General features: G+C 39.1%; 1 protein-coding gene and 1 long non-coding RNA gene across 2 annotated transcripts; one reads left to right on the forward strand and one right to left on the reverse strand.

Annotated features, from left to right (window-relative positions):
* Positions 1 to 1726: 1726 nt before the first annotated feature.
* On the reverse strand, positions 1727 to 19100 carry LOC143854359 (uncharacterized). The gene is made up of 3 exons (XR_013237488.1): positions 18276 to 19100; positions 2800 to 2894; positions 1727 to 2121 (listed from the first exon to the last, which is right to left on the reverse strand). It is a non-coding gene; the product is annotated as an uncharacterized LOC143854359 (long non-coding RNA).
* Positions 19101 to 19834: 734 nt separating this feature from the next.
* LOC143854215 (pentatricopeptide repeat-containing protein At1g11290, chloroplastic-like) lies at positions 19835 to 23561 on the forward strand. The gene is made up of 2 exons (XM_077364065.1): positions 19835 to 22489; positions 22575 to 23561. Exon 1 carries the CDS (start codon positions 20245 to 20247, stop codon positions 22255 to 22257), a length of 2013 nt encoding a protein of 670 aa, XP_077220180.1. The 5' UTR covers positions 19835 to 20244; the 3' UTR covers positions 22258 to 22489; positions 22575 to 23561.
* Positions 23562 to 25262: the final 1701 nt, after the last annotated feature.

The raw sequence follows: 25262 nt of genomic DNA on the forward strand, positions 1-25262 counted from the left end.
GTCATTGAAATCATATACACCTTCTTATCTCTTTCAATTAGAATCTTTCTTTTAATCATATACACCTTCTTGTCTCTTTCAATTAGAATCTTTCTTATTTTAGACAGGCGGCCGCTTTTGATGATAGTATGAGGAATTTCTATCGGTTAAAATGGAGAGAGGTTGATAATTTTTTGGACAAGAATTGCCATCCATTTCTAGTTATGGACACCTTGAATGAATGCATCACACTGGTTGGGGGGATGGCATTATTGTAACCATGTGATTTCAGAAAAAAAGCCCACATCAACTTCAATGTTAGAAAGTTCATTAGAAGCTGTCATGTAGGGCTGCAACTCGGATCGGGCAGGTCGGGTTTATTTCCGGAAAACCCACGATTCCCGAACCCAACCCTATCCATGATAAATCTAGGGTCGGGTCAGGTTTTTTCACATTGACGTAATTTTTTAAGGAAAACTCTTGTTGGGCAAGGCAATTCAACTCATAGAAGCAGAAAACTCACGCATGGCAAACTCTTTAGTACATTAACTAATAACTAGTCCAATGAGAATAAATTGATGCATTACCAAATGAAAATGATTATACTCATATGAGATAAATATTATAAGCAATTGGGCAAAGATAACAGATAAATAATGAATCTGATTCTTTAATGACACAAAGAAGAAGACCATAAAAAAACCAAAAAAAGAACGAAATTACTGGCTATGCAATGAAATTAAACATACTGAATGTCTTTAGTAGGCCATGTAAGGAAAGTAAACTCACTGGACGTCTTCTCGAGAGGAAAAAAACTTGTCATTGAACTTTTTTGTAATGGTCTTTTTCTCTGTATTCTATTTTCTCTCCTCTTGAAACTCCTAGTACTAAAGGGGGGAATGAAGAGAAGAGGGAAAGAGGCGTGTGTGTGGCTCTCAACCTTTCGTTAAATCATTTATTACTTTATTTCTATTTTTTAACGCTTGAAGTTTTAAGGAAAAAAAAAATGCTAACTTAAGCAACTCGGGTCGGGTCCCAAAGGCAGGGATCCCACTTGCACCCATGGCTCTAAAACGAGACACCTTTTGGGAAAAAAAAGGACTAAAGTGGAACTGGCCAAAGATCTGGTCATTTTCACTGGGATTTTTTTGCACTTTGAGGGGATTCGAGCTCACTTGTCTTCTTGGGCATGTGTCACATAGATAGCAAAACTTGATTCGGAAAAATGAAAAAGGATGGGAAAAAAATTCAAGGTTAATACAGGACTAGTAAAAAGGCACGTGCGGTTCGTTCTCTATACCAAATAGTATAGATAGACGAGAACTTCAGATATAGTTAGGGTTTAAGATTTCATCGAAAAGGAAGAAATAGCTTTGGTATCTAATTATATTTTCTCAAGTGGGTTAATTTGACAATCACCCGTGGTTGGCAACCTTGAATTTTCCTACCTATGCATGGCCTAAATAACACAGAAGACATGAAAATAGTGAACATGTCAGAGAAAGAAAAGGTATCTTGTGGGTAAATATTCTAATTCTGGATTGAAATTCCAAGTAAAAAAAACTCAAAGAATAAGGGCCTATGTGAGGATTTTGCCAGGCCCTAATTTAGGAGAGCGAATGAAAGATGCGTTGAGAAAATTACCAAAAAGAAATTGACATGAACATTCAATTTACCTCAAACTGAATGGGCTAAAAGAGAAAATAAATCAGATACTGCAACCTGTACCAAATTCAACACAGAAAAGGGACCCAAAACCTCATTCAATAAAAAAAAAACTTTTTTCAATCCGAATTCAAAACCCATTAGAAAAGACAAATTGAATCCATGAGTACAATCGAGTTAAGAACCCAACAAAGCCCGACTCAACACATGCCATGAAAAAAAATCAAAAATCCTGATTTTTGTAACTCCTTTTTTCTTCATGAATTTGACCAAGCATCCCTCCATTTAGCCATTTTTTTGAACAAACATCCCTGCTTATGTGTGGTAAATAAGGAATTCGGAGCAATAACCTGCTATGAGGGATAGAGAAGGCTCAGTCATGACGCTCCTAATGACTCATCATCATCAATACAAAAGAGAAAATCTTGAGGCATGTCTTTTTGTCGCATCATTGACAAAGGCGTTTAGCCACAAGACCTGCATGTTGGAGTTGAATCATGGAGAACTAAAAATTAGAAACAATAAAGGCAAAATCATAGATTTCAGACATCAGAAAAGAATAACCACAAAAAGTCCTACACAAGGGTCGTGCAAGTTTACAAATTAGAAGGAACTCTACGAAAATAATTTTCCAAATGTTGAATTATTTTCGAAGTACACAATCGTAAATCAGTAGTTTTCTATACATATAGAATTATGTAGTATTGTATACACTCATGCATATATTAATTTAATGATAGAGATTCTTGTTATTAATTGCAATTATATTAAAATTAACAGTGATAACAAATTTATCGTATAGCATTCTGAGGTAAACATACTTCTCCTGAAGATGCTGAAATCCTAATGTATTGTGAAGATATTAAAAAGTTGTTAATCACAAAAGATGATACCTCAAAGCCACACGGTACTTTTGGCCCAACTTTTCCAGCTGTGCCATGACCCAGTCTTTACTGAATTAAAAAGTCGAGTAATAAACTCATGAACACTCTTCAAAACCAAAAGATAAATAGTTCATACATAATTGCCACGGCTGTCTAAATGACATTTGCACCACAACTTCAAATAAAACTAAACCACATTGCAGAAAAGTAGTTCAAAAATTCTCCCTTCAACCATTCAAATGACCAAACTTTTCCATGACGAGAAACTGACCTTAAATTGCTGCAAATGCCTTCTTCCCACCACCACCAGAGGATCCAGCCGAGATGACTTTCACCACATTGAACCTTACAGTCTTGGACAATGGCCTGAACAGATGAAACATAAACATAAAATCTCGTTGTCTTTCCATTCAAAAAAAAAATCTCAGTTTTAAATGAGCTTTATATGATTGGCCTTAACTGTGTGGGTCATGTGAAAAAGTGTAAAAAAATTGAAAATAATGTCCGGCAACCGTGAAACTACTTTATTATTTAGGTATGAAGGGAATATGGTTTTTTATGTTATTATATTTGATGAAAATTTATGCGAGAAAGAGTATTATTTTTTTGTAGAAAGTAGTAAAAGATTCTCTTTATGGTAAAAAAATTGAAAAAAGAGAAAATCTTGTACTACTTTTCACAGATTGTTTACTTTTTCTTGTATAAATTTTCATCAAACATTAAAACATAAAAAAACATGTTTCTTTTATGCCTAAATACTAAGGTAATTTCATGAGAATGACGATGAGCTTTTATCAAATGTTGTAAACCACCTAGGTATAAGCCTATTTTAAGGTCTATTTTAACATCAATATTTTATTTGCTTTTTTAACTTATGAGGATTGCCTTGTTATACTTTTTTTGTTATGTATCTGAGAAATGTAAAAGGTAAAGATTATAAAAAAAGGAGATTTTAGATTCTGTTTACATTTTGTATACAGAGAATATAAATGTTAAATGCCTTGGATCGTGTCGATCTCAATCTGTGATGCCAAAGGTTAACCGTTTCCACAAAGCTAAGTTTTTTAATCCACATCAATAAGTTTGAGTCATATTCTTGAGCCATGAAGAATACCTTTCAATGAAGAAGGCAAATCATATCATTACATAAAATACAACCTATCATATCATTACATAAATAGTACTTTGATCCAATTTCAAAAATCTTTACATATAAAAAGGTAGCAGATAATATTGGGCTCCCAAGAACCTAGGTTGGAGCATTTGGAGGCAATAGATTACAAAAGATCATTGTTACAAGGCAATGGATTACAAAATATAATTATTACAAGACATAATAATAAAGCTAGGTCCCTTCAAATTTATGATGAATAAGAACATATAACATTATCAGCATAAAGAAATATAATTTAAGCAAGGAAGGCAAGTTGTGATTGTTTTTTTTCTTGTGCCTCCAATGGGTCCTATCTTTTATACTATTTTATCCTTCCTGTTAGTATTATTTTATGTTTTAGTCCTTTGAGTTTGCAAATTTACTACCCTTTTTTTATAAGTCGTTGAAGCTTATAGGTGAATGGCTACATGTTACAAGCTTTGGATTGATGCCTATCACTTTTATATGTTAATTTTGAGAGCCATTCAGCCCTAATAAAGGATAAACATTGAGGGTCCAAAATTTAAATTTGTTTTATACCATCAATCAAAGGCATGCATAGTTTTGATTTTTTTTTTTTTATAAAAATGGTGATTGTTGGAATATGTAACTTGCCTAAGGGCATTTAGGACTTTGTACATCCCTTTATGTTTTAGTATAAAGATATGAGTCAGGAGGAGATAACCCTAACTCATTCTATTTTCTCTGTCTAAACTTTCGTCTAACATGGTATCAGAGCCTTACCCCCCAAAAAATTTTCAGGAAAATATTTTCTCACCAACTTGGAAAACCTTTTCCAGGACCGAGGATCTGCACCCCCCAAAAATTTTCTGACCCCCGGCCCCACAAAATCACTTTCCTGGAAATAAGTTTCCAGGGCTGTGTTTCGCCTCGCACCAGAATTTTTTTTTTCCAGCCCCCAATTCGTAAGTCTGCTGGTAAGCTTCACACCCCAAGTTTTTCAACCCCTATCATTTTTCCTCCTCTTCCTTTCATCCCTTGGTAAACCCGACCACTCTTTTCTCCTTGTTATTATGTGTTAGATCTTCATCTCTTACTCTACTTTGATTCTAGTTTGTCTTTGCGGCTCCCCTCTGTGCCTCATAAATTCAAAATGAATTTCAAGAATCTCAAAGTTGCCATTGAAAAGATCTTACCTTTAATTTACAATGATCATTTATAAAATTCGAAAAGATGCTGAAATTACATGTCAAATTCGCTTTCTAACTTATTGATTATTAAAGGATGAAAATGGGAAACATATTATAAAACCCTTTAATTTTGGGATTTTCTTTAATTCTTTTTGGGGCAAAATACACTTCCCAAACAAAATTTCATTTTGGGCGTGTGAATTCAAGAGGTGATCTTAATTCCAAGGTTCTGGAAAATATATTTTGTATTCACGTTTTTTTACATAATGCAATTTACATTTATTTTTGCAAAGCAATTTCTCTCCCTCTCCCTTGTCTCTCTTGTCTGTCTTGTTACTTTCTTCTCCAATATTACCAAACAAGAGTTTACAATCTTCTCACTAAACTTTTGAGCTCTACTCGCTTTCGTCTTCCACAAGACAAGCTCAAAATCTGCCATTCTTGCAGATGGGTGTTAAGGATACAAAATCCTCATAATCATAGGTGGTAAGGACTTGTCTATACAGATCTTTGTAATCTTTTGTAATTATTTTACTATTAGTCTATAGAAGAATGCAACCCTATCATGCCAAAGGCATAAAGAAAATTTCTTACGATTGGACCACATTTATTATCCGTACAACATAGATATGGGGTACAAGTATGGTATCATGGAGTATTATTATGCATTCACCAAAACTGTCATAGAGAGATGATACAACGAATATAATATCATGGAGTATTATGTTATGCTTAACAGATTCCTTGTAATGCAATAATCTATTCGTTAATGGACACTTGAAAACGATAGAAGAAAAGCAACTCTTAAAAAAAGTAAAATTGGAAAACCCACATGATCATATCATCTGGGTCACGGATTTCAGGTAGGAAAACGTCACAATCCACAACAAAAACTCATAATTCTATGATGAAAAACCAACTACAACTTGAAAAAACAAACACCCACCACTGCAAAGAAGGAAATAACGTAGAAATTGAGTAATCAAGAACCCACATGTATGAAAAAAAGAGCATAGAAACAAAAAGAAACTATCTTGATGGGGATTTTTAATGTTCCCTGATTGGCTTGCAAGAAAAACATTTCTCGCTGAATTTTTTTTTCTGGGGAAAAATTATGTGTCCACATTTTGAGGGAAATGATATGGTTTTGGCTTTTTGAGAGATACCATTATTAATTGAAAGTATCTCTAGAGATTATTATTATTTTAAATTTAAGCATAAAGGTCATTTAGAAATTCAAAATTTATTTATTTATTTATTTTCACAAGAAAAGTCCGTGAATCTTAAAGTAATGGTTTAAGAGAAGTGCCTCTTCAAAATTCCACTTCAATTACTATAAATATTCACGCTCATATTAGGGTTCTTTGGAGTTAATCAAGTAATGTTTAAGGTCCTCCAAGAAAACCCAAACCGTTGATTTTTGGATTCCCATATCATATACATGGGATGTCTGTTCGGGATGGGACCAAGAACCCATGGGTTGTCTCATAATGTTCTACAAGATCAACGGTCTTGATCTCATGTATAGCCCCTTGTAGAACCCACAAATTTGTCCCTTAGAACAAAATCCCTCATTCACAGCAATCTCATGGTATATTGAGGCTATTTGGATCTAAGCTAAATCTTTTAATGGGAAATAATATTCTCCATTAAAAATGATATTCCATTGAAAAAAGAATTCCAAGGCTCCATGAAAACATCTGGAAAATTTTTCATGAAAAACAAATTAACCAAACAACCAAGTTAAAAGGTGGAAACTCCTTTTCCATTGAAGGTCATAGCTCTGCTTAGCTTGATGATTTTCCTACTCTGCAGTCTTCCTGCAATATTTATGAGATTTTTCTTGGCTTTCTTCTTCCGATCAAATGAAAAAAAAACAAGACCCACAAGAGAATTCGTAAATAAAGAGGGATTGGGAGTGTTCTTATAAAAACAAGAGCCACAAGAGAATTCGTAAAGGTGGTATTTTAAAAATTTGTGGGCCGGGATTCATACAGGGGTTATGTTTTTAAACTTCAGTTCAGGCAAAAAAAAAAAAACTTTTGTATTTTCTGATGAAATTTGCAGATTATTTACTCAAATGAAGTCCTCCATTTGTAAAATAATATTTCTAATCAAAAGAAGAACATGAAAATGAACATGAACAAAGAAACATAGATATCCAAACATGTTACCAAACATGCTCTAAACATATTGTTAAGTAAATTTCTGAAAGAGAAAAAATGAAATCTGTATAGAGCAAGTATGGAGAAAAACAGAGAAATAAGAGATTAGGTGATGAAGTTGAGAATGAGAAATACATACTTTTTTATGACAAGAAAATAAGAAAATGAGCAATACATACTTTTTTTTCTTCTTCTTCGCAGCCGAGTTGTTATTTGATGAGCAATAGGGGAATGAAGAAGAGAAGGAGAGGGTAAGGGAAAGAAAAAGAATTCTTCCTGGACATGTGTAGGGGGAAAAGCCACGTAGGGAAGGAATGGTAAATCTTTTTCGCGACAGGTGTGCTAGAGTCAGAAATCTTTATGTTCTTGTGGGAAATAGCGCAGCAGAATAAAGAGAGGAAAAAAGGGCAGTGATATTCCCCACCCCCCGCGCCGCTCTGATGGCTATTTTCCTCCCTTTAACAGTTTTCGTTAACTTTTATGAAGGGGTGGAGAAGCAACCGTTAACTCCAAAAGCATAAAAGTTAACGATTTCTGTTAGGGCGCGGGGGGGGGGGAGGGGATATCACTGCACGGAAAAAAGATCGAGATTTGATTGGCTTTCGTAATAGGCAAGCTTTATCTTTTTGTGAAGGGATAATGATTCGACTGAATACCGAAAATACCCTCAACTGAAATAAGAATTCCGATGTGTAAAATAACGTAGCTGAATAAAGAGGGAAAAGTTGAAGATTTGATTGGATTTCAAAAGAGGCAAGCTTTGTCTTTTTGTGCAGGGGTAATGGTTCGATTGGACTCTTGCGCTAGGGTATTTATTGCCCAAAATGAATGCCGAGAATACCCCTAAGGAAAATCAGAAATGTTAATGAAAAAGGTATTTTGCTGGGCTTTGGGACATGAATGGAAATAACGAAAAAGTGAGGAAGAATTTAACTCATGAAAATGGCCCAAAAAGTGAGCCTTTTCCCTCAAATAGTGAGGGGGGGGGGGGGTGTTGTGTGTTTGTAAATGACCAAAATGAGGGGTATGGTATGGACATTGGCCAAGCCGGACGGGAATGCCCCTGGTGCCAAATTCGTGACCTCTTTTAGTTTCCCGAGAAACCTAGATCCCAAGTTACCTCCATTCGTTACCTTTTTACTTTCCCCTCTGGATCCACTTTCTCCTCTTCCACTGTCGTCCCTCTCACGACAGAAGGAAGGAGAAGCTTCCATTGCAATTTATGTTCAATTAATGTAAACCATTTATTTCCCAATCGAAGGTTCTCTCTCTCTCTCTCTCTCTCTGTGGAAACTCTATCTCCCTTACTCTCTATTTGAACAATATTGAACCACTATTCCGACATTTTGAACACTGTGAACCACTATTTATAATTATACCCTCTAACAAATCAGAGAGTAGTGATTCAGAGGGTCTAAGTAGTGGTTGAAACATACTCATTTGGTCTAAATAGTGGGTAGTATTGTGTAAATAGTGGTTCAGAGGGTGTAATATTGGTTCAAAGAATCTTATTAAGTCTAATAGCGGTTCAAAGTCTAATAGTGATTCTTAATAAGTCTAATATTGAACCACTATTGCACACTTTGTAATATTGGTTCAAAGATTCTTAATAAGTCTAATAGTGGTCCAGAGGTTGTCAATAGTGGTTCAACCATCCTAAATAGGTGTTGTAGTGGTTCAGAGCATGCAATAGTGGTTCAGAGGATGTCAATAGTGGTTCAAACATTCTTAATAGGTGTAATAGTGTGTCAATAGTGGTTCAAATATTGTTAATAGGTGTAATAGTGGTTGAGAGGGTGCAATAGTAGTTGAGCGGGTGTCAATAGTGGTTCAAACATTCTTAATAGATGTAATGTTTGTTAATAGTGGTTGAAACATTCTTAATAGGTGTAATAGTGGTTCATAGCGTGCAATAGTGTATCAAACATTTTGTATTAGATGGAATAGTGGTCCAAAGGGTGTAATTTTGTTTCAAACATTCTTAAAAGGTCTAATAGTGGTTCATAGTGGTCTTTCTTAATAGATCTGTAAAGTGGCGGTTGTCGGTGGTGGTGGTTGGGTTCACGTCGCCGTCATTGGCGCTTGATTTCTTCGTCAAAGGGAAGGGTGTGGATGAGAGAAGGAGAAGGTGTTAGCGGGAACACTGAAAAGAAAAAAACGTAATTCCAAAAAACTTGAAAAAGGACCTAAGGGCATTCCCGTCCGGCTATGGCAAATGTCCGTACCAAACCCCTCATTTTGGTCATTTAACCCCCCCCCCCCCCAATGCAGCTATTTGAGGGGGAAAAAGCCCATATTTCGGTCATTTTGCGTAAAAAATATAGTAAAAAACAATGACATAAAAATGATTTTAAAATGTTGTCATTTACAAAATATAGCAGGGTAAATTTGAAAAGTTAGCAAAAATGCATTTAATACGATTAAAATGCATTTTTAATATCTTTTAAGCGTAATGTTAAAAAATGGAGTTTCTTCATTTTTTTATAGACTTTTTTTCATTTTTTTTTATTGTAATAGTTTTAAACAGAGCATTAAACTTAAAACAGTGTTTTGTTGACTATGGTCGCAACACTATTTTGTAAATTACAAAATGGATTTCCGTTTTGCCAGCAGCCCTACATTTTAAGGGAGTTAACGACCCAAACGGTCTAACAGATCCAACTATACAAGCCTTAACAGACAGGATTTAGGTACAATAGATGGATCTGAACCATGTCCATTGGATCCATATCCTAAAGTCCATAGTTATTCTGAAGCATTAAGGATCCGAATGAAGGATGCCAATGTATGAAAATGTCCATAAGGGTACATTTTGTTACATTTAAAAATCCTACTCAGATACGACTAGCACTTGAAAAAAGGATCCCACAATCGGACCAGCACCCGAAATCACAGCCGTTGATTCGACCAGCAACCATGTTTCTGGCCAAATGCCATTGAGAACGCTTAATGATCTATGCCCTTGAACCATAAATTTTTTTATTTTTTTTGGAAAATTAACAAAAATTTATTCATAAATGAAATGAAGTACAATCATATGCCCTTGAACCATCAATTCTCATTTAGGATTTCACTCGTCAGGAAAATATATACCATTTATTTGTATTCCTTTATCAACCGTTTATTTGTATTCTTGTATCTTATGCACGGGGTGTCCATTCAGGATGGGACCAGGTCCATTTGGGTGCCTTATGATTTTTAATAAGATTAATGGTCTTGATTTCACATACATTCTACACCAGACCCTTTATGGGACCCAAAACGAGGGTATTTATGTCCATAATTGTGAACAGGAAGGGGACATTGGATTTCCCTGATGGAGCCCATTAAATCAGGGAGGAGAATGATCTACTCACAGATGATTCACAAATTCATTACTGATCAAATCCCTTTCGGCTCTGTTCACTCGCGTTCTCGGGAAATCGAATCCCGGGAAAACACCTCTTTTTTTCCCGAGAAAGCTAAAATAGTGGTGTTCACTTGTTTTCGCGAGAAACTAACACGATGAGGTGGAAAATGTCAAAATATGACATGGAAAATGCCACAAATGACGTGGAAAATACTCTTTTCCTGCAAGTGTGAGAAACCAAATCCCACTATTTTGATGAGCTCTAGTTTCCAACGGAATAAGTCGGGTGAAACCTTTTCTTGCACAGTTTCTCGGGGTTTCCTGCGCAAGTGCACAGGCGTGGGAAACCTTTTCCTGCAAAGTTTCTCAGGATTTCTTTTCCTTTTGCCACGTTAGTTTCTCAAGCATTCTTTTCTCAGGATTTCTTTTCCTTTCCCGGGAAAACAAGTGAACGAAGCACTCTGCGATTTTAAGAAGTCGCGAGCCTCCGAGCTTGCACCAGAAAGCAAAACAAAAACCACCACGATTGGGCCTCTATCTATTTTCATAGTGAAAAGGGCAATTCAAATTACCTCTTCTCTGCACAAAGATTCTAACCTATCTCTAAAGACCTCGTCAAGTTGACCAACTCAATCCTAGAATGAGAAGGGAAAGATCACCCCTCAGAAGAATAAAAGTGCTGATAAAAAGATACTACCGCCGAGGAGATGGATCCCTGATCTTCACTTCTTCTTCCGTCAATCAAAAAGGAATGGATCCAGTTAATTCTTCTTTTTGTGCTGGCCATGGAAATACACGGTATTCTTGTCTCTATCTCACACCCATTTGTATCCAAATCTCTACCTCCATGCCAGGTCCTTTCGCATAATAATTTTGTTATACCTTAAGAAATCTCTAGCTTATCATTCCTCTTTCGACAAAATCCAACTATCCGCTTAATTGTCTAATTAAACGAATTTCTTAAGAATGTCAACTTTCCTTTGCCCCACCAAAACTTTATTATCTTTGGAGTTTGGACCACCACTAAACTTAGTTTTAACAACCTTAAGTTTCTACTCCAACCGAACATCAGTGGGACCGTTCACTTCACCATCTGCCCACCAGCCAACTAACTTCTCCCTCACATTCCAGCAAACTTCTCCCCCATATCTGCCTCTTCAATCCAAACTAATTCAAATCAAATTGGAAAAGGCTCCAAAGAACCAATCCTCGTGTGGGAAACAGATGTGACAATTATCAAAAATAGGATTAAGAAGAGCAATCTAAATAATGCCAGGAAACAAAAAACTCCATTGTAGGCAAATTAGAAATCTATTCAATCTGATTCTTTTCCCAAGTAAAAAGCACCCCAATAGAGGTAAATCCACCGAGCCATTTCTTCCCACAAACACCGAGAAAGCTGACATGATAGAAGAAATACGGGAATTGACGTTAAAATCACCTCCACCATACCAAGGGACACGCCATCTCCTCCCAACTAGCATCCAACTCCACTCACATACTGCTGCACAAAGAAGCACTATTAGGCTCTATTCTAAAAGGGGCGCAGAAAAAACGCACCGCCCAGGCCCTGGGTGTTTAAAAAAGCGGTCTCACCGCCTGGGCGTTATTAGGCGGCCGCCCAGGCTATGAGGCGGCGCGGGTTTGAAGACTCAGATGAAGATAGAGTCTTGGTCTTGGAGGGAGAGGACAATGATTGGTGAAGACTGAAGAAATGCTTGGATTTTAATCTTTTTTTGGTCATGGATTTGTGTTGTATTGTTAAATACTTAAATTATTAAGTACTTTATGCTTAATTTCTTATTATATTTTTGACTTTTTGTTATTATTTAATGTTTAGTGCTTATGCATAAAATGATTTGGATTGTTATGTATTCAAGTATTTATATTTTATATAAAAAATGCAAGATATTATGAAAATATATTAATATCTAAAAAAATGAAAAACGCCTGGGCGCCGCCTGGCGGCTTAGGCGCTGGGAGGTCAGTCAGCCGCCCAGCTCCGCCCAGTGCTTTTAGAACAGTGCTATTAGGACCATAAATGGGCAAGAATTCCCATTGCAACTTATCCAATTAGTACCTTAATCAAACCAATACTAAAAATACACCAATAACTTCCTCTTAAAGCCTTCATTTCAAAAAAAAAATATCCTCTTCAAGCGCAAATAACACACCATCCCCAGCCACTAAAATACCTCACGAGGCCCCAATAGAAACCAAAAAGAAAAAATCTAGAGCTCGATTTACAGCACAATTATCCCCAATCAGCCAAAGAAATACTCATCAACTTAGATCGTATTCTTTAACCCTTCTTTTCCCACTAATATCACTTGGTTTCTTTCAGTTATGAGTGTTTTAAATAGGCCTCGTATATATTACAGGGATTTTAAGTGGGAAAAGAGTTTTTAAGTCATTAAAGGGTATTTTGTCCAAAAGTGTAATGTTTTTGTTTTAGGGTTTTAGAAGTTTCTAGTTGTCATCTTTTTATTATATATTGTAAGCCTCAAGGCACTTTGTTTTAACTACAATGATAGAATGATGAATGGAAAAAATTGAAGTTTTTCCACTTGTGTGGATGTGATGTCTACTCCTTGCCAAGGTGTGATGCGTTGATCTTCCCTAAGGTGTGATGCCTAGGAATCATTTGCTGAGATGTCTTGCATTTTGGTTGGTGAGATTCCAACTCCATCGCTTTCATGTTTTTTAGCGTTTCCCACAAACCATTCTCAAGAACCCCAAACCTCCACTAATCTCACCCAAAAGCTCTCTTGGATTATTTTTCACCTATATTTTACCCAAAACCCCTAAAATAACCATTAATTTTTTTTCCAACCTCAAACATCATTCAAATCCATCCATATCCCGTGCCCCTTTCGTTTTGTCCCAAAATTAATTTAACAACTTCTCGGGATCCTTTGACATCCTTTGACATCCTTCGACATCTTCCTGACATATGCATGTACCACTCCAAACCTATCCTAAGCCTCATAAAAATATTTCCCCAATCTAATCACCTATTTTAGGATCCAAACCCCTAATTTCTCTCATTCGTTTCACTGATACACTGTACCACACAACAATTTACATTATCCCTGCATAAATCTGTAACTTCCCGGCTTGTGTCTGCACATTTCTAAACCTGCCCAAAAGCCCTCTTCGAGGTCCATATTCTTCCTCATGGGCATATTACTAGTTTTTTAGACTTTGTGAGATTTTTTACGTTCAAACTTGATATAAGAGCTCGATTGTCCTGCATCAGATTTGGTATCAAAGCGAAATATCAGTCCTTCCTTCGATCATCTTGCATCAGATTTGATATCAGAGTGAGGTACCCATCCTTCCTTCGATTGTAATGCATCAGTCTCTCCCACAGTCAATTCCAGATTCCTCAGATAGGGAGCTTGCACATTCAATCCTATAAGAGGTTGCCGAAGTCACTTAGTTACCTCTAAAGCATGAACAACAACATTCCTATAGGGCTTCGTCTGTGGCCACTGTAACAGAGAAACTTTCCCAATATCACCTTTGTTCCGTCACTCAGCATTACCACCCAAACCACTTCACTCAAGAACTTGACAAAAAGGAATGCTAATAGGAGGGGGCTCTTCTGAAACCCAACAATGAAAGGAGGATGTCTCCCCCACCCTTGATTCCAGATTCCTGGGACGGGGAACCCAGATATTTGACCCTATAATAGGGGCCACTTCCCTCGAAAGCATGAATGATGAGAACTTTTGTGAGAATAAGAGGAAAAGAACTCCCAAGAGTTCTCACGTCTGGGGGAAGCCCTCTACAACAACTTTGAGTTTTAAAATCTAATTTTACTCATCATGCTTCATCACAAAGACAATATGCGTTTAAAACGTACACGTCCGGGGGAAGCCCTCTACAAACAACTTTGAGTTTTAAAATCTAATTTTATTCATCATACTTCATCACAAAGACAATATGCGTTTAAAACGTACATACGTTAACTGACTGCTCCTATCAGAAAAAACTCTAGCCTTGTCTTACCAGACTCCTACTCCATTCGAACTCCTATCAAATAGTTCTCCTAGAGTAGATAAACTCCAGACCAGATCCTACCATACTCCTACATGATCTAACTTAACAAACTCCTATCAAATAGGACTGCTACAAATAATAACTGGAAACTGAAAACTGCACGTAACATCGTAACCCCCTTGGAATAAACCTGGTCCTCGAGGTTCACACTGTGGAAACTGTCTTTCAAACGATGCAGTGGCTCCCAGGTAGCATCCTCTGGTGGCAAATTCGACCATAGAACAGAGACCTGCTTCACAGCACTGTTCTGTTTCTTTACAATTCAATGCTCCAATATAGCAATTGGTTCTACCAACAGCTCATTTCTGGTAAGTGGGATTGACGTAACTCGAAGAGCCTTAAGAGTGTGGTTTTGGCCAGCTGAGCATGTTCTTAATTTTTTTTGACAGGTAAGTAGAAACCCTATCCTCAGAAATGATGTGCCCAAGATACTCTAACTGGGTTTAGCCGAAAGAACATTTTGAGCGCTTGACAAAGAGCTTGTGTTGTTGTAATAATCGAAAAGTAACAAACAAGTGCTGCGCATGATCTAACCAATTCTGACTATATGAGGATGCTAGTAAAGAAAACCAATATAAATTTCTGTAAATATGGTTTAAAAACATCATTCGTCAGACCTTAGAAGGTGGAGAGAGCATTTGTCAAGCCGAAGGGCATGACAGGAACTCATAGTGCCCCTCATGTGTATGAAAAAGCAGTCGTGGGAACATCCGGCAGGTGTACCCAAATTTGGTGATACCCAGATCTATGGTCCAATTTAGAAAACAGTTTGGAGCCATGAAGCTCATCGAACAACTCGTCAATTGTTGGGATTGGAAACTTGTCCTTAATAATGGCTCAGTTTAAGACTTGATAATCGACATAGAGGTATAGAACCACCATGAATTGTCCTTCCTGAATAGAAGAACAGGGGAAGAGAAAGGGCTGGCACTGTGCTGCACTATACCAGTCCGTAATATCTCCTGAACTAACAGCGCAATCTCATTTTTTTGCATATAAGGATAACGATAGGGTCTAACATTAATGGGAGCGGTATTTGACAAGAGTGGAATCCAGTGATCATGTGATCGTTTTGGCGGAAGAGTTGAGGGTTCTTTAAAGATGTCTTGGAACTCTTACCTTAGCTCAACAAGCCTCGGGTCTTCAGCATGGGTTTTGTCCTCCACAGTTACGCTACAATGCTGAGCAAGAGCACCATGATTTTGTTTTTTCAAGATCGTCTCCATTTTGTCTCGGCACACCGCACGAATGTCTCCATTTTGCGCACCTCTCAAAACTAAGCGCTTACCATTGATCCAAAATTCTATTCGTCGCTTTCCGAAGTCCCAAATGATATCACTGAGCATGGTTAACCATTGAATTCCCAACATGATGTCACATCCTCCAAACAGCAAGAGTTTAACGTCGGTAGAGAATTTTGAACCACGCATGACCCAACAGAGGTCCTTGCACCCAGCACTGCTAATCACTTGATGTCCATCTCCCACAATGACTTTTGAACGCTGGATCTGTTGGATATGACATCCGGTTCATTTGGCCACCCGGGGATCGACAAAGTTGTGTATTGCCTGTGTCGATCAGTATCACAATCGGTCTATGCTTAATGTATCCTTTCACTCGCATAGTTCTAGGAGCGAGCATGCCAGTGAGAGGATGAATGGAAATCTGTGGTTTTTCCCTCCATGGTCTCTTGTTCCTCCTATGGATTCTCATCACCCTTGCTGTCAGAGCCACCAACTTCGATAAGAAGTTGCTCTTTTTACATATGTGGCTCGGTGATGAAGTTTTAGGGGGACTCCTGGTCCCTCCTCTATGTAAATTTCGTATGAATATTAATACAATCGGTCAATTTTCAAAAAAAAAAAAAAAAAAACATGTGGCTCAGTGCGAACTGTTGTTCATCACAGTTGAAACAGAGCCCTTTGGCTCTGCATTCATTCAACTCTACTTGAGATAAACGCTTGAATGTAGACATACCCGATCCGTCGCCAGTTTTGGTTGTTGATTTCGAGGTTGCAGCTGGCTTGGCGACTCTGGCTTGGTAGAATTAAACTGTCCACGACGTGCCAAGGCTTCAGCTTTCTCCTAGCCTTGCCAATCCCAGAGCCTGGCTAATGGTCATCAGCTTGAACATATGCACCGCAGTAGGTGCGTGCTTCCAGTTCTTCAAATCCATCCTGATACTCCTTCATTGTGGATGTTTGTCGCAGCTTTGTCAAATATCCGGTGAAGTGTTCGAGATCATTTCGTCCAAATCTGGTTTACAAAGCATCGACTAGTTCTTTCCAACTCACCCTCTCTTGGGTTCTTTTGAACCAACGAAACCACTACAGGGCCTTCTTCCCCATGTGGATGGATTCACAAGGGACTTTCTGCTCTTTAGCAGTCAAGCTGTCATCGAAGAACTGCTCTACTTATAAGATCCAGCCAAGAGGGCCCTCACCATCGAATTGAGGGAATTCGGTCTTAGGGATTCTTAGCGAATTTGGTAAGCACAAGTCCTTGCGAATAAGTCGGTTTGTGCAGGGTGGACTGCAATGAGTCGTCAGGTTCTTGGCATGATCCTGCTGGCCGTATTTGAGATCCACCACTGCGATCATCTCCTTAATGTACTTGTGATCAGTTTCTTGCTTGAAAGAATTGTCTCGCAATTTGCCAATCTCCGCCTCAAGCTTCTTGGCTTCTTGACCTCTAGTTTCGCTAGCCATCTAGTCACCGCAAAGGCCAGGGAAAAGCCTGGCTCTGATGCCAAATGATGAGAACTTTTGTGAGAAGAAGAGGAAAAGAACTCCCAAGAGAATTTCCCACGCCCGGGGAAGCCCTCTGCAACAATTTTGAGTTTTAAAATCCAATTTTATTCGCCATACTTCATCTCAAAGATGATATGCATTTAAAAACTCCAGCCTTATCCTACCAAACTCGTACTCCATTGAAATTCTTATCAAATGGTTCTCCTAGACTCCTAGTGGAGTTGACTTGATCCTACCAGACTCCTACTTGATCTAACTTAACAAACTCCTATCAAACAAGACTCCTACGAATGACAACTAGAAATAGAAAACAGCAAGTACCAATGAACACCAACATTCCTATAGGGCTTCGGCCACATTTTCCCTCAACATCGACAGAACGTTCAAAACTTAAAGTTCCTGAAATCGCACCTTCTGCATAACCAATTGCCAATATGACCTTGACACCTCGCTTCAACAGCTCTCGCAGCTCTTTCATTGCCTCTTGACCGGACCTCGGTCTAGTGATCCTTGGAGGACAAGTTGCACCTTGTTGAAATTAGCGAGGATGCTTGACTCCTTAAGCACCCGTTCTCAAAGAAGGTTCCCGCCTCGTCCATCTCTTCTTGTTCGAGTTGGTTAGGGTGATAGAGACTTCACCATCGACCAAACATTTCACAACTGAACTTCACGGCCATCATACTGATGACTGTCGGCCTTACGGTCACCTCTTTGATCATCCAATTTATAGAGCGTGCATGCACACGCATTGAAATATTCAAAAACATCCATCAGGACGTCGGACGTGTTTAATGTTAAATCATTCCGTATGTAGGGGACTCATCAGAGGATGAAACAACGAATTCAAGGGCTCAGACATTTTGTTCTCATCCATGGAATATACTTTAAACTTTAAAAAAATCTCAACAACCCACAATCCTATTTTATGAACAACACCAAGGAAAAATCTCTACACTAGCTATTTCTAAAATGGATGCAAGAAAATCACAAACTAAGTAGAACATACCCTCATCTAAACAACAGCATGTAACTCACAAAATGCATCATGTAGTGAATAGAATAGCATTTTACCATTAAAAGGAAAAGAACCCCCAAAAAAAAAAAGCAACCTTACCTTCTCTATTCTCTCCAATCTGCCACAATCCGCTCAAGAATTTGCATAACCCCTCCAACCCCATCACCACCATCTCCAATACAACCCAACCCATCATCCAATTCCCGAGCTTCCCTCACCCTTGCCTCCCTCAACAAGCTCTCAAAAACCCTAGTCCTCAAATTAGTGCTCGGTAAGAAACCCTCACTGATCATCGCCCGAAGAACTCTCAATCCCTCCAATGGCTTCTCACCCCGACAAAACCCTGCCGCAACAAATTCAAACACAGTCCCGTCGGGTTTACAAGGAGAACCAGGCCTGGACATCCAATTGAAGATCTTGTTAGCCTCTTTGAATCGGCGCTTTTTGAAGTAGGAGAGGAGGAGGGTTTTATTGAGGGGGAGGAGAGCGGCGCGGCCGTAGGGGGCGTTGTGGGAGAGACTAGTGAGGAGGGACATGGTGTGGGTTAGGTCAGGGTGAGATGTGAGGCGATCTATGAGAATGGAGAGAGGGAGGGATTTGAGAGGTGGGTTTAAGAGGAGGGAGGCGTTGAGAAGGCGTATGGCTTCTGGGAGATGGTTGGATTCGCAGAGGCGAGGGATTAGGAGGTTGATTTGGGTTAGGTCTGAGGGTGTGAGATGTGGAGATGTTGTTAATGAAGAAGAAGAAGAAGAAGAAGAAGAAGAAAAATGGTGGGTGGATGAAAGGAGAGAGTGTTTTGAGAGGGGGATTGGAAGGAGGGAGGGGATGCGGGAAATTAGGGAGGGAGGTATGGTTTTCATTTCGATTTTGGAGGGAGAGAGATTTGCATGTGTTTTTCTAGCAGCGGGGGAGAGAGATTTGAGTTTCAGAGTTGCCCGCAGAGGGAATTTATAGAAGGGGCTTTTGCAAAAGGATTTCTTCTACTTTGCTTTATTTGCAAAAACATGCCTCACATTTGAGTTAATTTCGCAACTAGGTCATGCCCTCAGTTGGAGACCCATGACGCTTGATCATACTACACTTCTAGACCGGTGCTGTGCATGGGTGTAAAAAAAAAAAAAATGGCCCCACTCAATCGAAACATGAGGTGTAAAATGGTGGGCCCCGCCCTATACATGATCTTGGGTGGAGATCGTGGGACCAACCCCATCAAAACATGAGGTGAAGTAGTGGGCCCCACCCGATGCACGGTTGGAGTTGAGTTGGTGGGACCCACCCACCATATCAAAACATATCAATGAGCACCATTGGTTTGGGCTGGCAATTAAAACCGTGAGAGTGGAGATCCCCCGTGCGGGGCGGGGATGGTATGGGAATGGGGACGGAGATTAAAAAAATTCCTCTAATCAAGGACAGGGCGGGGATGGTGGATGGTTCTAGCCCCACCCTGCAATCTCCATCTATAAAACTACATAAATATCCCTATATAACTTTAATATTACGAAAATACTTCCATAAAGTGATATATTTTAGTTTGGAACTTTGGATTTTTATTTGATAATTGTTTGATTAAATTAAATTTGTAGAAATTGTTATCATAGTAAGGAGGGAATGTGGCGGGGAATTTTTCCCCGTAGTATATGGGGTGGGGATGGGGATTAAATTTTCCCCGCGGGGGACGGAGATACCCTGCCATCCCCGATGGGGGGGGGACGGGGAATGCAACATACAGCCCCGCTTCGCTCCGTTGCCACCCCTACCATTGGTATTTTGGTCCTGTTAATAAGTATTTTCCTCTTTATCACATATAAGGATATTTTCGTCTTCTTATGCGTCAAATAATAAAGGTTTATGAGTCCGATATATACTCTACCCGGGCGGGACGATTCGGATGTATCGCATGTGGTCTTAGATATCGGCCATTGTGTTATTTTCCATCCTTTCCCATCCTTCTGCTCATCATTTCTTGAAAATGAACCCACATGTGCCACTTGGACATGATGAAGTCCATTGATCCAACCGGCGACCAAAAGTCTATCCAATTGCACAAAATAAAGAGAGATCTTTGATGGGTTCTGCAACGGCTCTTTTGAATCTCTATAGTCAGCAAGGGAAATGGAGGGAACTCATCTCACTGTATCACCAAATGAGAAAGGATGGCTTCCAACCCAACACCTTCACATTCCCTATCCTCCTCAAATCCTCCTCCTCCACCACCAATCCTCACTTTCTCGCTCAAGGCCAATCCATCCATGCCGACGCCACCAAGCGCGGATTTGAATCCGACGCCTATGTAACCAATGCCCTCCTCTCCATGTATGCCCAATGTGGGTCTCTGAATAACGCCCTCCAACTGTTCGACGAAATTCCTGAACCAGGACCCGTCTCTTGGAACGTGGCGATATCCAGCTTTTTCCATACCGGGGATTGGGAGGGGGCTAGTAGATTGTTTGAACAAATGCCAGAACCAAATGTTGTCACGTGGTCCGCCATGATCGCGGGTTACACTCAGAACGGTCGTGCTAGCGATGCCTTGCGTGTTTTCAATAGAATGAGAAGAGAATCAAACTATGTAGACAATGCGGCTTTGTGCTTCTCACCCAATTCTAACACCATTGCTAGTGTTCTTTCTGCTTGTGTGCAATTGAGAGATCTTAGCTATGGAGAGCAAGTACATGGTTATACTAGAAAGATTAGCACATACATTGAGAGTGATGTCTATGTTGGAAGCGTTCTTATTGACATGTATGGTAGATGTAGTTGCCCGGCGCTAGCTAGGGGTGTCTTTGATTCAATGCGAGAAAAGAGTGTGGTAGCATGGTCTGTTTTAATAGCGATTTATGTACAAAACGAATGCCCTTCTATTGCATTTGAGGTTCTCAGAGAGATGGTTTACAGGGGTGGAAAGCCGAATTATGTAACTCTAACCACATTAATCACTGCCTGCACCAACATAACAAACTTGCGAGTGGGAAAGGAATTGCACTGTTTTATTGCGAGAAGGCAGCTGGAGTTGGATGCTTTCATTTCGACTGCGTTGATAGGCATGTATGGTAAGTGCAATTGCATGGTGTATGCTCGCCGGGTTTTCAAAAAGGAGGATAACTTTCTATGGCGTAACACGGCAACAATGTGGAATGCATTGGTTGTTGGATATGTGGAGAATGACTGTATAGATGATGCGTGGTCTATTGTTCGAGCTATGACTCAATTATCCTGTGGTGGTGCAAAACCAAATGCAGTGACCATGGCTATTGTTCTTCCAATGTGTGCTAGATCTTCTTTGCTCCTCTATGGGAAGGAAATCCATTGCTATGCTCTTAAAAATGACTTGGACAAAGAGATATTAGTAGGGAATGCCCTCTTGGACATGTATTCTAAGTGTGGGATGATTTGGTGGGCGGGAAAGCAATTCGATAGGATGTCTAAGAAGAATAGGATCTCATGGACTTCAATGATCGACGGTTATGGGATACATGGAGATGGGGAAGCGGCGATTAGGATCTTCCAAAGAATGGTTAGGGAGAAAGATATAGAGCCAGACCATGTCACTTTTGTCGCTCTCATATCCGCTTGTAGCCATGCCGGTCTAGTTGAAGAGGGCGTCAAATATTTCAAAGCAATGAAGGAAGAGTATGGAGTCATGCCCATGGAGGAGAATTATGGGAGTGTGGTTGATCTGCTTGCCCGAGCAGGGCGCATCAATGAAGCTAAAGATTTAATAGTGACAATGCATATCAAGCCTAGTGCCAGTGTATGGGGAGCATTGCTTGCTGCTTGTAGAATACATGGGAATGTGGATGAAGCAGAGATTGTGGTGCAACATTTACATGAACTTGAGCCAAAGGAAGCTGGTTTTCAGACCTTGTTGTCAAATATATATGCAGAGACAGGGCAGATAAACAATGTGGAGAAGGTGAGGCGTGCAATGAGTGAAAGGAGGGTGGTTAAAAGGCGAGGGTGCAGCTGGTTAGAGACAAAGGAAGGAATACATGGATTTGTGGTGGGCAATATATCTCAACTCCATGATAATAGAGATAGATGGAATTTTAACAATCATGAGGTCGAAGGAATCGGCTAGGGAGTTCATTTCTCTATTTGTTTGCATTAACAACCATGAGGTCGAAGGAATCGGCTAGGGAGTTCATTTCTCTATTCTTTTTGCCTGTTGCTTTCCCCTTACTAACAGAAAGGGCTGGTAATCGCATCTTACCCTTTGAAGAGAGGATTACTCAACCAACGTAGAATGGAAGCTTCACCCAGTACCAGATTCCTTTTGTGCATTGGTAATTCCTGAAAAAAAAATAGCCAGGGTAAGTTGTGGTTCCTCAACCAGAACGCTCATCAGTTACATCATTAAAAAGTAACTTTACTGAAATTGTAGATTCTCTTTGTCAGCTAGACCTAAACAAGGAATGGATACTGCTAAGGTTCTGACTTCTGAGAGATTTTTTTTTATCATGGATTACAAAAGCAAGAGATCCTCCCATGATCGAAGTTTCTGAAATGAGTAGCTTTGAAGGAGTTGCTCTACAAAACGATGGTACTAAAATTTTCTGGAGTATCGTGTGGAAGTGGAGAAGATTCACGAACCCAACTAAGCATTTTTTAAGCGATATAGGTTTGGCAGCTACTAATTGCTCCTTTGGTGAGAGGGCATCCTCTTTGCTTTAGTCAAGAGAAACAATAATTTTCAGACCTAACTTGGCATTTTCTAAAGAAATATTGGTTTCACTACGCCGAATTGCTCATTTGGTCATTTTGGTGAGAGGGGCATCCTCCTTGCTTTAGTCAAGAGCATCAATAATTATCTAGATCAAGTGATCAAGTTTCTGGAAGTTGTGATGACATAAGAAAGAATTACCCAGAGCTGCTCCGGATCATGGAAAATTCTTAGTGCTCTTGATTTTTAACTGGTTTTCTCCGACCAAGAACAAAATGGTTGCTACAAGGGAATAAGTAACACATGAGAGTTTGGGGGCAGACGAAGGGGAAGTGAAAGGACTGCAAATTAAGTGCAGGATCAGGTCTCATTATGTTCCATTTGCTCGGCATGAGTAAGCTTTCTCATTCTAAGCATGCTACTGCCTACAACTTGTGCTTCTTCTCAGTATCAAGTGAGTTCTCTTTTCCCTTTGATTCTGCTTGACCTGGCCTGCTACTCTACACCCTCTTAACGACTTGACGACTCTCGGTTCTCAACAAAACTCCTCCACCGATTAGTGAGGTATGATACTGTTCCAGTACATGAGCTTTGGGTCAATGCGCCCACAAGCTAGAATTACACTGGTTAGTTCTAGTGAAAACTCCAAAAAGAATCAAATTCAGCTCCATTTACAATAGCCAAAGGATGATTAAGCCTTTAATATGATATATTTGCTCGCATTCCATGCACAGTGAAAGATTTTCTAGGTGCTGAATTCCATCGTATATTGGGAGTCTAGGATTCCCCTGGAAATTCTGAATTGAAGGAGCAGATCTATGTAAAGTTTTAGAAAGGCTCAAAACACATGCTGGCGATGCACAAATTTTATTCATGCATTTTATGTGCATTACTGTGCGTTTCACAACATGAGATCAAATTTTTTTATTCCAATCATGAAAGAAGTTTAATGATAATTTCAAAGTTACAATGAAATGCGCTGTGTTTAATGATTGTTAAAATCTGCAAGGGTCTATTTCTTCAATGTAAAACGGGCTTAAAACAGATTTTATGCCTATTTTTCAAAATTTATTTTGTGCCCAGTTTACGCCGAAAGAAACCAAGCCTAAGGGAAACGCTAAAAGAAGGGTTGTTGCGCTCGTTCTTAAATGACGGTCTTATTAGGGAAGTGGCTGTGGAGATTCGAAGAAGGAAAAGAGAAACCTTGTGTCGAACATCATTGGAGCAAAATATGGGATGGAGGAAAGATTTGGGAGCATGACAGTCCATTTGTAATGTTCAAAAGTTAAGTTTAGGGGATGATAGAATTAGATTTTGGGAGAAATTTGGTTAAAGGTTTGGGGATCAAAGATGTTTTTTTAGCATAGGGGATGAGATTTTTATATGTGGCATAAAGCATATAAGAAGTCTAAGACAAAGTGAGATATGCAACTCATCTCTTTTACTCGGATTGTTTGACTGGTTGTAGAGTTTCTATAGAGAATCCAATATAATGATTTGGCTCTGGATCCAAATGGTGTGTTCTCACTCAGGTCAATTTTTAAATGTTTGGTGGGTGATGAAGATGCGACATTCCCTTGGGCGAATTTTTGGCGTTCATCATCCCCTAACCTTTAGATTGTGGTGACCAGAAAGATAAATTCGAGGGGTTGAGCTTCTAGCTCAATTGGTTAATGCTTTATCCTTCAACTTTGAGGTCAGAAGTTCGAACCCCATCTTACCTACCAAAAAAGACACTATTACTTCGTGCAAAAAGCCCGAGAGAAAATAAATCTATAGAGTACAGCAATTTTCGATGAAGTTCTAACCATTTGGAAATGTTGGCAAAGACCTATGGTGCCTTATACCTTACACAATATGTAAGCCACATCGAAAAAGGGAGAGAGTGTTTGTGGGCTTGATAACCCCCATTTCAAAAGTGTGTTCTATTGGCAATTCTTGTATTTTGTCCCCCATTGGCAATTTTCCCAAAAATATATGTGAACTCTCCTTCTCCATGTGTAGATGCATTTTCAGCATCTCCAAGGAGCGGTCCCTGCCGGGGCACGGTTAGTGCTGCTGGAAAACAAAACCGGGTAGGGTATCAGACCCAAAACCGGACAATAATTCATAGTGCGGTCGGGCGTGACACAATAACTTGACATATTTGGAATGAACGAAATCTTCAGATTTTTTTAAGAGATGAATAAGACCATTAGTAAGATTATAATGGAGCAAAAGCCAATTATTTCGTGAAATCATTGCCATTAAGTATTGTTTTAAATAATTGAAAGGCACATACTTTCAGCACAATGAAAGCCTTCTATAGATATGATTTAACTTAATTTTGATGACACCTCTAAAAGCAATCCCAGGTCAGTCGATGTTGGGGGAGTGTTTAGAAATCACCATGAATAGTTTCAGCCTAGCTGGTGAAGTGTATT

The sequence above is a fragment of the Tasmannia lanceolata genome, unplaced genomic scaffold, assembly GCF_043159265.1.
Source record: "Tasmannia lanceolata isolate RefF3 unplaced genomic scaffold, GAP_Taslan_0.1 ptg000020l, whole genome shotgun sequence".
Taxonomy (NCBI): domain Eukaryota; kingdom Viridiplantae; phylum Streptophyta; class Magnoliopsida; order Canellales; family Winteraceae; genus Tasmannia; species Tasmannia lanceolata.